Genomic DNA, 12,897 nt, shown 5'->3' with positions numbered 1-12,897 from the left:
GATCAATGGCCGATGCTCTGGATTGATGCTTGCCTTAGAAGATTCTGGCATTCTTTTCTTCCCAAAAAGAACAATTTCCACATGTTCAAGCTACGCCCCTTTTTCCTTGGGCATCTTCTGAATTACAAATAGAGCTTAGGACTCCATAATAATTGATGAGACCTTCAACCAGTGGTTGGGTCACAGAGAAAGGATGATTCCTCATTTGTGCTGGTGGAGTGAACAATGGCCAATCTGAAGGGTCCCCTACCTAATAGATAGTTTGAATTGACCACATAATCTCTCACATCACAGGAAATAAGTTGGATCATCTAGATAAATCCAAATGGCTTATTTAAGAAACATGTATCCATGTATGTAAGCATGCATGTGTCTAAGGATTGACATTATCAGATCCTAACGCTTCATTGCAATTTCAATACAAAATCTCCTATTAGGTAATGATAAACCATAGAAGTGTGAATTTCCAAGTCAGATTAGTATTCATTCATCAAAAAAGACAAAGTACTCATGACAATTACAAGGTCAGGAAAATTATCAGATCCTCAAGCTTACCTTCATTAGATGCTCCAGTTTACCAGACTGGTGGCTGAAGCAATACATGTTCCTGCAAATAATATCAATTGATCTCATTAACAAACTTTACTTGAAACTATGATAAACAGAAAAGAAAGGTGGACTAAACAACCAATGTATATATAACAAACAAAAAAGGTAATTAAAAGACTGGTGACTTGACAAGTTCTAATATATAGGCCCTTGAATTATATTAGAGAGGAAAACATGTAATTATATGTTAATAGGTCCTTCAATCAACTAGCGATGACACAGGAAATACGGGGCACATTGAAGGGTAAGAACATTACAGAACCAAACTAGGACCAAGATAATATGAAAGAGCAAATGACTTTAATGTCAGGGCATAAAAAATCTAGAAAAAGATGAAAGTTTTTGGTAATACAATTATAGAGAGGAAACAAAGCAATTTAGAAGACAAACTCGGCCAGTAAAGTCAAGACCAACCAAAGTGCCCAAACCTTCTGTAAATTCACCATACAAATGGGGAACAATGGAATGTAATGATTAAAGATCATTATGCAATGTTGGTCCAGATATCTGGGGTCTGGGGAGGGGTTAACCGGATACAGACCTAATCTTCTTTGGCTTTCTTTTTTGTACAAAGTTGCTGCTCTCAGAATGGAATCTAATGATTATAATCAGAAAATATGTTGTATTAACTACATCAAGTCTATAAAATAGACAGAAATTGAAGGTTATATTTTATATCATAGGTGGGTCACAGCAAGTCAGGCAATGATAAAATGACAAGTCAGAAACTACACATGGAATATTCATTGCTCTGTAAATTTTATCAACATTTGCCTCAGAACCACCCTATATTGCTCATTCAGTTTCTCTAGGAATCATTTTGATTATATAATTACACAACCAACAATACTAATGGAGCATGACAAATCAATGAGAGTTGTGCAAAGGTGATATAAAATACAATATCAAATGAATAAGAAATGTTGGCATGACAGATGTTGTCATAAGAGATTTGACAAATTGCATCACATAGTGGGGACAACCAAAGGGTGGTAAAGATGCTAATACAAAGTGAAAAATCCCAAGACATCTAAGCTAATACCTATCTTCCCCAACACAGTAAATCCATTCTCCTTTCGGCGATACACAGGCTGCAACAAAGTCTCCACCCTCTCTTTTACCAGATGAGAAGCTCTTGACTACCTGCACCAAAACATTCAGAAAACCACCATGTTTTGTCAATAATAAATCCCTCAACCTGCCAAAACAATGATATAAAATTGATGAGAAATAAACAGTTTAGTTTTGATTGGAAATCTGAACAGTTTATTTAAATGCAAGGTCATTATCATCTTAGACTTGTCCCAACTATATGGCATTGGCCATACAAATCCTTTTTCGTCATTTCATTTAGTTTAGCATCATACCGTTGTAATTTTTTTCTTTTGATAGATACATATCCATTGCTAAATTATGAGCACTTAAATCATTTCTTACTACAATCCATGTCCTTTTCAGTCTGCCCCTAGTTCTTCTACCCCCTTCAACTTGTAAGAGATCGCTTCTATTTATGGGTGCCATAGATGGTCTTCTCTGCATGCGACCAAACCATCTTACGCTAGGTTTGGGAGTGCTCATTTGAAAAATAAGTGCTTATTGAATAATTGCTTAAAAACAAGTGCTTATTCTAATAAGCACTTACAAGTGTTTGGTGAAAAAGCACCTATTTTAAACAGGGGTAGTATAGGTATTATAAAATGACGTGGCGGGTCAAGATAGGCCATAAAGAAGTATAAGCACTTGTTGAATAAACACTTAAAAATAAGCCCAAATTTTGGGCCTCTTAAATAAGTGCTTATTCTCAGAACAAGCACCTATTTTGGGCTTATTTCCCAAACACAAATAAGTGCTTATTGGTGTGGTCCCGGCCCAAAATAAGTGCTTATTCGAAGCATTTATTTTTAAGTACTCTCAAACTTAGCCTTAGTCAGCTTTATCTCATTCTATCACTATAGGATCAACTCCTAGATTCCTTCATATGACTATTTCTGACCCTGTCCTTTCTACTACATAGAGGAAAATAATTCTAATACAATTGGCTACAAATAACAAGCCTTAAGAAGCAACCATCTCAATTTTTTAATCAAAATTATTTACATGCAATTACTAGGGTATTTTGGGAACAAGTAACAAAAATATTTCATTCAGAAGATAATGGAACTTCATTCAGAATCTCAGATATGTAAGTACAAAGATGTAAAAAAAAGGGCACTCAAACACACAAAATACCTTTATGGCATTATCACCTACACCAGAACAGAGGCGATTAAATATAAGACCACTTTTAACCCATTAAAATCTTCCAAAGCAGACCCAATCAATCAGAAGCTACAAAGTCCAGACATAGATATTTTTTTGATGAATAGTCCAGACATAGATATTGAAAGGATTGATACAGGAAACAGCCAACTGGGATATGACTCACCATTTCCTACAACCTCGGATACAGACAAGGGTATAGATATCTCATATAATATGCTTATATCATACTGCTGTATATAGTTTTTAAGCTAAATGTCATTTCTCAAGACTTATGTCTTGCCAAATTTAATTAAACGTCTAATATGTGCAGATTTTGTATGGTATAGTTTTGTTAACGCACTATCCAATGTTTTGTTTAAGCTAAGTATTAATGCTATAGAATACACCTGAAGTGTCCATACACTATCCAATGTTTCATCAAGTACATAACAGGTCCACCAATATACTAGGTATACACAGTAGCACACTGCACAGGTAGCCAGGTATTATGGTCCAGTACTTACACCCATATACACAAGTATAAAAGCCGTTTCGTTACACAAAATTCAAAATTTTCTTCCCTTCAAAATGCTCCTAAGAATACAAAAGGAAACACATTGAAGGGGTAGCACCCCCCCAGTCCAAGGAGGAAACAGAAGGGCTACCATATAACAGATCTATCTGGGCAACAAAGAAATAAATGACCCATTGATTTCTCAACAGGTTCAAACATTGCCATCCATCTATTTGAGATCAGGATGCCCCCATCGTTATTGGTTAAGATGATCAAATTAGAGCACCTTGTATAAGAACAAAGCAGGTCCGAAAAGAATCAGCTTCTACTTGGTCAGCCATCTTTCTTGCATGAACTAAACAGAAGGATTTAACTGAAGAACCTTTCTTCCAGGCACTCCTTCCAAACAATTCCATCCCTGACTGTGCTTCAGGCAAATACGAAGGTTATCAAGGTTTTGTAAGAAGGGGAACTCAGTTAGTTCCTGCCCAGTATAGCCTGCCAAAAACCAGGTTCAAAATCACCATATTGCCTTGCCAAGGGAAAGTACTCGTTAATTTTCTCCTCATTTGAGATGAGAGCCCCTGTAAAATCTTAAACGCATGCATCAAATGTTTCAAGACCAGTTGTCTCTTCCCAGAACCAGATCCTATATCCATCCCCCACTTTGTTTCAGCCAAGGGAGAACAATCATCAAACCCTTAAGGCCTTAATTATATCTACCAAAAGTTGACATCAGAAGTGGTGTTAACTTTTCTTGATATCCAACCACATGCAACTTCACTGTATTTGGCAGAATCCACCCTCCTCCATGGAGCTGGCTCCTAGATAAATCTTCCCGGACACTACCAAAAGAGAGTTAGGATGATACACCAATCTAAATTTACCAGTTACCATGCAATTATATAAAGGAACCAGGGAAATCAACTAAATCATACAAAACCTAACGAATACTATTTTAGCTCTGAGCACTGAGAATCAAGTATATTAATATCAATAGACATTTGAAGATCTGGTAAACTCAAGTAGGCCAGATGCACATTGATGGAAAGAACAGTCCAAGTACCAGTTTCTCCTGGAGTCATTTTATAATGTTATTATCAACGGACTGGTTGAGATTTCTAAGATAAGAGCTCATCAGGGAAACCAACCATTCCATGGATTGAAATTAAATTAAGACCTTGATGCATTATTTCTTATACAAATAAAAGAAATGGTTTACGTAAAGTACTCGGAAGAAAATAGAACATAAAAATTAACAATATTCCCTCAAACTATGTACCAATAAATTCTGACATGTTTATTGTCTTAACTATTATCTAAATGCCATATATAGGATCCCCATATGTATCATCTTCTTCTAGAAAATCATTTTATTTGCATGCCTCCTTACCATATATTAGAAAGATCTCATATTTGCAATGCATATCTATGATTCTATGTGAAAAAATTACTCCAGAAACCCTTCTCATGATAGTACATGACCTATCTGATGTTGGGGTCCATAAAGATTAGTGTGTCTGAGACTTCATTCTCATGTCTGACAGCAACACGCAGATGTGTATACAATTAGGATACATACACCAAGGACATGTACATCAACATTATCATCATCATTAAACCCTTACACCAATTATTCCAGTCGGCTGACCTGTTTTACCATTATTCCAAGAAATGCCTTGGCATAGGCCTGAATTATTCAGTATTCATGTCAAGGATTTTACCTCTTCCACTCACCCAAAGACAACCTAATTCTATGAAAAACAGAAATTCTTAGTTTCAGAGCTTAACTTACCTAGTTCCATATACACCTGCAACTATAAGCAAACTTTCAAAGTACCAGCAATTCATATATAAGTTTGAGAGTTGTGTTACACAAAACAAGCATGATCAAACCAAGTATTAGACTCTAATAACACTTAATCCTGTATGAATAGAGAATAATTACCTGCCCTTGGAGAGTCATGAGGTATATTGATGATGTCTTGTTACAAACTATGATATGATCTGTATTTTTTGGGAAAAGATGAACAGAGTTGACAGATGCATCACCTCCCTAATGATGAAAATTGTGCAACAGTTAGCTGCAAAAAACTATGCTAAGCAAAATAAAAATGCTAAGCACACAGAACAAATAAAAGTAATCCAACAATGACGAAAGCAAAACAAATAAAAGCACTCCAACCTCCAGGGAGATGCAAATTTTATAGTAAAAAACATACCCTCAAAGGAGGAGGGGGCTTGAATGTCTGTAAACAATCTGTGGTCTTCATGTCCCAGACCTGTAATAAGCACAACAAGATGATCATTTGTTGCAGAAGAAGACAACAAAAGAAATCTGGTTAGTTAGAGGACAAAAAGGATTTGACAGATCAACAAGTTAGCTACCTTGACAGTGCAATCACTGGAGGCAGTAATAATACGACTTCCATCATTTGTAAAGATAGCATCGTTCACATAAGATGTGTGTCCACGAAATTCTTTTAACAACTTTCCAGACTTGAGGCCATGAATTCTGCATTAATTGACACACTAATCTATTCAAGTTTTCCATGAGAATGCAGGAAATAGTGATAATTATATACCAAAATTCAATGCAAAAAAGAAAAGGACCACAGAAAGTGAAGGCAAGATAATAACTAAACATAACTTCAAAGCTTTTCAGTGGACTTAGAGTGTTACTGTCTATGTTACTTTACAAAAAAGGTTATAGGACAAAAATTTTCATGATTCTAAGAAAACCTTGCAGTACTGTCAAAAGAAGAGCTTAATATTTGGCTTCCATCTCGAGAGAAGACAAGACTTGTAACACCCTGAGAATGTGCACGTTCAAGACGACGCAAACATTGGCCTGTCCTCAAACGCCAAACCTGAAACAGTGACCATGAAGTTACTCACAAGTTCATGACTAAAGATCAGATTTCTGTAAATATAGATAACTTTACATCACAGTTGCATAAGATACTACATTAACATATATTGGAAAAGCATACAGGTTTTACCAGTTTCAAATAAAGTAACAGTTCAATGACAGCCAAGATAAACAATTTGTAACTGGCTGAAAAGGAAATTCTCTAATTCCATTAGGTTATATGATGCCTCCAAAAGAAACTTAAGTTCATTGAAGAATACCATAGAAAATATGACCTACTTGATGATTGTGAAGTGCTGGACAGCTATTGCTGAACACAATCATAAATTTGAAATCTTGATTTCTGTTATTTCTCTACCTTTTTTTCTTACAACCAACTGTATCTAAAAATATAAAAAAAAGCATCTTTTATATTGAATCATAAGAAATTTTATTTGAAGTAAAAATGATGCTAAGGCTCAGTTTGGAAAGAGTACAAATACAAATATGTACAGTGCAAATAAATATAACATAATACAAAATACAAGGTTTTGTACTCTACATATTCGTATTTGTACTCCCCTTCCAATTCCAAACTGAGCTTGAGGTACAAAACTAGGAAACCTCCCATCTTAGCAAGATGTTCATACCTAAGCCGAAGTCTGATGCCATAGACAGCAGCAACTATCCAAGCCATCATAATTCAATGAATGACAATCTAAGAATCACATTCCACCATAACACAACCTTAGACCTTGGAGCAAGACTAAAATATCAGCTCTAATAGAATACCTATAACTAATCAGACCTCAATAAACTGGAATAAAAGTTTATTCTAACCTAAATTACCTAGCCGAGGCCAGAGACATTTTGGACATCTTGACTGTAAATCTAACCTGGATTCCCAGGGAGATAAACTCTACAGCTGAGGGTTTGGCTAAACCGGGCACCTTAAGGGAAAATCTGTATAGTGAAATAATTCTGCCTTCGCAATTTCTTTGCTGTTTTCATGTAGTCTGTACATCTCCTCATGACCTATAATATCTCCCCCATGACTGGAAACCAACTACATGTATCTGTATAGTGAAAGCTCCTGACTCTTAAGAGATCCAGATTAGCTTATAAAATAAACAACCATCCTATGACTGGAATCCAACTACATGCCACTCAACTCATCTCAAGCCAAATATCCAATGAACCACTCTGATCAAAACAAATCAATAACAATCGCAGAAGAGGTTAAGTATCAGAGACAAAGCCAAGGTTCCAACATAAAAGAACAAATACATCTCCCCACAAAATTGTTTACCCCAACAATCCATGAAGATTATTGGTGCTACAAGTAGCATGTGCATGTAGAAAATACCCCTTCAGTTTAACTCTTATATCCAATTAATGGAATGACACCAACTCCTAATATCACCTCCTGCCCCTGGCCATCATCAACTGTTACAATGACAAGTTCCTTTGCAAAAAAAAAATTCAAGTGTGACTTTCACTGTAGTACCCAAAAAGAATAAGATCTTGATGATTGCCAAAATGGGAGTTGAAAGTGGAAGGGGCTAGAAAAGCTAGAGGCAAACCAAAAAGGACATGAGTTGTAGTAAGGAATTATTCAAGGGCATCACCTTGCTATACATTTTGTTTATATTTAATATAATGATACTTTACCTTCTCTCAAGAAAAAAAAAATGATTCAAGGGCCCATAATTTAACAATGGATATGGAACTGAATAGCAAAATAAGATTCATGTAGCTAATCCCATACAGTCGGAACAAGGCATAGATGATGACAATGATGATAATCTTAAATGTAAAGTTCTTTAAAAGTTTTTCCAAGAAACTAAATTGGACTCAAGATATCCTTTCTATAAGATTTTCTTATCAGCAACAATAAAGTGATTTTCGATATCAATACTTTACCTTTCTCAAAAAGAAAAAAGTGATTTTCATTTGTATGAAAAAAAAAGAGCTCTTATAAGCTATAATGCAGACGAGTAAATTTCAAGGTACAAAAAGAACTGTTAGACAGTTATGCCCTTAGCTTCAATCAGATTGATGTATCTTTTGACATTTATTGTAAATGAATAAAGTACATAATTGATTCATGTCATTGTGGTGTGTTTCTATGTAATAATGTGTTAGTTTAGAATCTTCACAACCGTTGGATAGATCTAGGGAGATTTATCCTGCCAAGGCTGACACTGATGTGCCGCCAAGTTGGTTGGGGTGGCTTGTCTCAGCTGCCAGGGTGAGACCTCAGGTACATGCAGTGTGGGTTCTCTTGAAACCCTGAACCGGAACAAAATTCCAGTATTGCCCTGGACCTTGGAGATAGATGGGCAAAACTGGAATGTTACACCTGACCCCTAGACTCGATTATGGTACTACACTAGGTGTCGAATCGGGCTGTCTTTGATATGCCAATCAGTGAGATCCTTAGAGGGGGTCAAAACCTCGGCATGTTGGGACAGTTCGAGAATTCATCTGAGTGGATGATCATAGTGACAGGATCAGCCCCTTTGTTAGACAAAGTGAATGATCGGGGATGCACTCTCTCTGATGGAAACCTAAATTGTCGGCAGTTGATTTCAACCGTTGAAATTTGTTTTTGCAAAATATATTTATATAAAGATTTACATATATATTATGGTTTCAAAATGTTTGCAAAAGGTTTTAATTCCCGGGATCCATGTAAGTAGAGAGTGCAGCATTGTTCCTTGCAGTCGAGGGAGAGGTCATCTCTTGTCGGGCAGTGTTTGATCATTATGGGCTGAGAGGTTAAGTGTAAGACCATTGAGGGTAATACCTGATGGGCTAATCTTGCATCTGCTCATAAGGTAGCTGGACCCAATGACCATTTAGTGTAAATGTTGGGCCCATTAAGAGTCCACAGTGATGGGCTCAGGGGTTCACTGTCTCCTACAGTGAATTCGGCCAGGCCTTGTAACAAAGGCTAGGTTGAACCCATGTGGCTGATGTATAGATCAATGTTTGGGTCCCACGCCATACAAAGAGAGCCAACTGGGCAGTAGGTTAAGAGGTTAAGTGAGCACATAAACTTAATGGGCCTAAAGCCCAATTTCGAAATGGGTTAATCAAATTAATTAAATAGGGGTGAATCTGGTTTTGGATCAGCAGATAAGGATAAGAGGATAAGTCTTATCCACTTAAAGAGTCCAGATCCAAATAAAGATTTGGATCAGGAAACTCCTAATCAGATTAGGATTAAGTTGATCTTAAACTGTAGATAAGATAAGGGATTATCCTTATCACTTAAAGAGTCTAGGTCCAAATAAAGATTTGGACCAAGAAACTCCTAATCAGATTAGGAGGTTGTCTCTTTAGGGCTATAAATAAGAGAGCAGGGCGGACATGCAAAACACACCAGACAAGACACAAAAGAGTGCAGAGTTCTCCCTGTTCTTGCTGCCCCTACCCAGTTCGATCTCCACTTGTGGGAGTGATCAAGAAATGTTCTTGATATTGCTTCTTGGTAGAAGAAGCAATCTGAAGTCGTGCTCACCAGCCCTCCACTCTATTCTTGCTGAAGAATTCGGTTCTTGCTAAAGAGTTGTCTTGTTGATCATGCTTCACCTCACACTGTGCCATCTTCAGTAGAAGCAGGTTTTGGTTTTCTCCTTGGGCGTGAACACCTTCATTGGGAGTTACTGCTACTCCGTATCAGGTATATCCCTCTCCTCCCTTTTGGTTTCAGATCTAGTCCGGTTTGTTTCAAGATTGATCCTTGAAAATGCAATTTTCTAAAATAGGGAATGTGATTCCCAGATAGGAGAGAATTTTTTGAAATTTCGCCCAACCTTCCTACAGGGTTCGGCCATCCATATGATGGACATCTCATCCCTTCAAGAACAGCATCTTGCTATTCACCCTAAGTTATGGGGAAAAAATCTCTGCAATCTTCCTTCTAACCCTAGTGTACCCCCTATTATCCCTTGGAACCATTGATCAAGCTACAGAATCTGCCAAGCTGTTGGCACCTCTTGGAATCTATTTGAATGAGCAGTTCTAATTTGTAGCCAAGGTTTTTGCTTCTCTAGCCAAAGACTTTTGAGCTCATGGCGTTTTTCCCCTCATGTCATCCAACTAACCATAATTTGGCAGTCCCTTTCTACTAGTAGACCTGTCCCTCCTTCAATTGCAGCAAACCTAAGCCTTTATAGTAACCCAAGAAACTAAGTAAAATGTTTCCTCCATCATCTCTAACCACATTTCCAATACCTAAGTCCCTGGGCTGCCTAAGCTGCACCTTCAAAGTTTAATTTCCCACCTTGTGGGCCCTCCATTTCACCATTCTTTGCTTTCTTCTGTTTCACATTCCAATAACAATCTCACAGTCCCACATTAACTCATCCGTGGCAACCCCTTCAAGTTCATCACATGATAATATCCAATAATACTTTTGACATTATGAATTCTATAAGCTGATGTATATATTAATTCCTTGTTCTCAAAGCATTTCTGTCACCCCACCCCCACAGGCTCCACAACATTGCATTTCTTGTACAATGCAACATCAGTCTTTGCCTTTTTGTGTAACAAGGAAATTGATGAGACCAACTTGAATTTGTTGGTGGTGTCCACAATGGCCTAAATAGAGAGATAAAGTGGTTCAATACCCCACATACATACTGAAAAGATAAGAAAAGGTGGTTGATACTATCCCCACTCTTAAAACAGAAGATGCATATGTTGAGTTGGGCCAATTTCTAGTTATTGGGCCCAGTTGTTTTGTTCTTATTTTAAGTTGTTAAGTTAGGAAGCTGTTGGGCTTTAGGCCCACTAGTTTTTGTTTTTTAAGTTGCGACTGTTCAGCTACTTTAGTAGCCGCCCTAGTAAGGGCATTCTTGTAATCTTTCATTCTTTTAAGTTAAGTATAAAATATAATGAGGGGTTAGCGGCCAGAACTAATTTCAATTCTAGTTAGCATCTCACTCTTTCTTTCCTCTCTTTTTCTTCTCTGCTGCTGAAACTCTTCATCTTCTTCTTCTTTCTCTTCACAAGGAATTCATCCTGATTTACAAACAGTGATTTCTACTTGGTATCAAAGCAAGGCCGAAGGTTCCTTGAGCTGTTTTCTCATGCAGCCCTAGATCGGCCGACTGTATGGTGATTTAAGAGGCTGATCAAAGATCTCAGGTAAGCCCAATTTTTGGATTTTTTGGTGAATCTGTTTTACCCTGTAGCCGGTCTAGGGTTTCTCATCAAAATCAGGAAAAACTGGAGAAAGGGGGAGTCTTGTTTCTGTTGGACTCTTCAATTTTGACCTAGGAAGTGGTGCCCTAATTTTTTAGGGTTCCTTGGAGTTTTCTCTAGGGGGCGGTTCAAGTCCTACCTGATTTGGAGGTTTCTAGAGAGAGCGACTGCCTCTTCTCTCTTCTCTCGTCCCGTAGAAAAGAAATCTTTTGTGGGAGGACCATCTAGGGCACCAGAAAGGTGTCGTTGGTTCCAAAAGTGTTTCATTTGATCATCTTGCATATTACAGTAATTTTCTTTGCACCTTTTGAGAAGTATGGATGGTTACGGAGTTGAAAACAAGCTCGGGAGTGAAATGGGACCAGTGGGAGGAGATGCTGGAGACCTTTTCAGGCTGGGACCATTACTACAGTTAAGTTGGATGGTTCGAATTACTTAGAATGGTCACAATCTGCAAAGATGGCCATTGGTGCTCGTGGGAAGTTAGGGTATATCACTGGTGAAGAAGTGAAACCCGAAACTAACAGCTCCCGGTGGGTACAGGAGAACTATATGGTGATGACTTGGCTGTGTAATTCCATGCTGCCCCATATAAGTAAAAACTTTTTATGGGCAAATACAGCTAAGGAAATATGGGATGGGGTTGCCGAAACCTATTCACAGAGGAGAATGTTGCTAGGACTTATCAATTGAGAAATCAGATTATTGCTACAAGGCAGGGAGATAAACCTATTGCAGTTTACTTTTCAGCCCTTAAAACCCTGTGGCAAGAGATTGACCATTTAGAGACATTTGCTTGGGAAACCACTAAGGATGCAACTGCCTACCAGAAACACCTAGAGAAGTATAGGGTGTTTGAATTTCTTGTTGGCCTTCGAGTATGATATTGCAAGACATCACATTCTTTCCAGGGACAGTGTTACCCTCTCCTAGGCATATGCCTTTGTGTCAAGGAGGAGACCAGGAGAAATGTGATGATGAAAAATTCTGGGTTTGATCAGTCAACCATGGTTAGCACTGTGAGACCTAAACAAAGTGGAGACTGGGGTGGCAGTGAAATCAAGAAGGAAGACAAAAAAGATTTGATCTGTGACTACTGTAAGCCTAAACACACAAGAGATACTTGCTAGAAGCTTCATCCACATCTTGTGTCAAATAGACTCAAAAATACGAAGGTAAATGCTCACAAGGCAGTCACTGGTGACATTCCAGCCCCTCCTACTACAGCTGCTCTAGAGTCTGTTGCAGCTGCTACAGTAAGGGCCAAACTTGAGAGGTATGGGCAGTTTCTGAACCAACGGGATACAGCCAGTTCTAGTTCAGCAATAGGCGGACAGCAAGGTACAGGTGGTTCTGGTGGAGTTCATTCTACTTCCTTTGCTCACACAGGTAGTTCACATGCCACTACAAATTATGTTTCTACTTCAGGTAAGGAGGGACCTCCTTGGATTATAGATTCTAGAGC

General features: G+C 37.8%; 1 protein-coding gene across 1 annotated transcript in view; it reads right to left on the bottom strand.

Annotated features, from left to right (window-relative positions):
• SMU1 (transducin family protein / WD-40 repeat family protein) overlaps positions 1 to 12,897 on the bottom strand; it is a 52,005-nt gene that overhangs the window by 1,819 nt on the left and 37,289 nt on the right. Inside the window, exons 10-15 of the mRNA XM_010257234.3 lie at positions 6,107 to 6,234; positions 5,753 to 5,879; positions 5,587 to 5,646; positions 5,313 to 5,420; positions 1,652 to 1,752; positions 556 to 607 (exon numbers count right to left, since the gene is read on the bottom strand). Of these exons, the coding sequence (XP_010255536.1) occupies positions 556 to 607; positions 1,652 to 1,752; positions 5,313 to 5,420; positions 5,587 to 5,646; positions 5,753 to 5,879; positions 6,107 to 6,234 (576 nt within the window). The remainder of the gene's footprint in view (positions 1 to 555; positions 608 to 1,651; positions 1,753 to 5,312; positions 5,421 to 5,586; positions 5,647 to 5,752; positions 5,880 to 6,106; positions 6,235 to 12,897) is intronic.

This window comes from Nelumbo nucifera, chromosome 1 (assembly GCF_055504915.1).
Source record: "Nelumbo nucifera cultivar China Antique chromosome 1, China Antique-T2T, whole genome shotgun sequence".
NCBI classification, from domain to species: domain Eukaryota; kingdom Viridiplantae; phylum Streptophyta; class Magnoliopsida; order Proteales; family Nelumbonaceae; genus Nelumbo; species Nelumbo nucifera.
The sequence above is the reverse complement of the archived record's forward strand: the minus strand, read 5'-3'. Positions and strand labels throughout refer to the sequence as shown.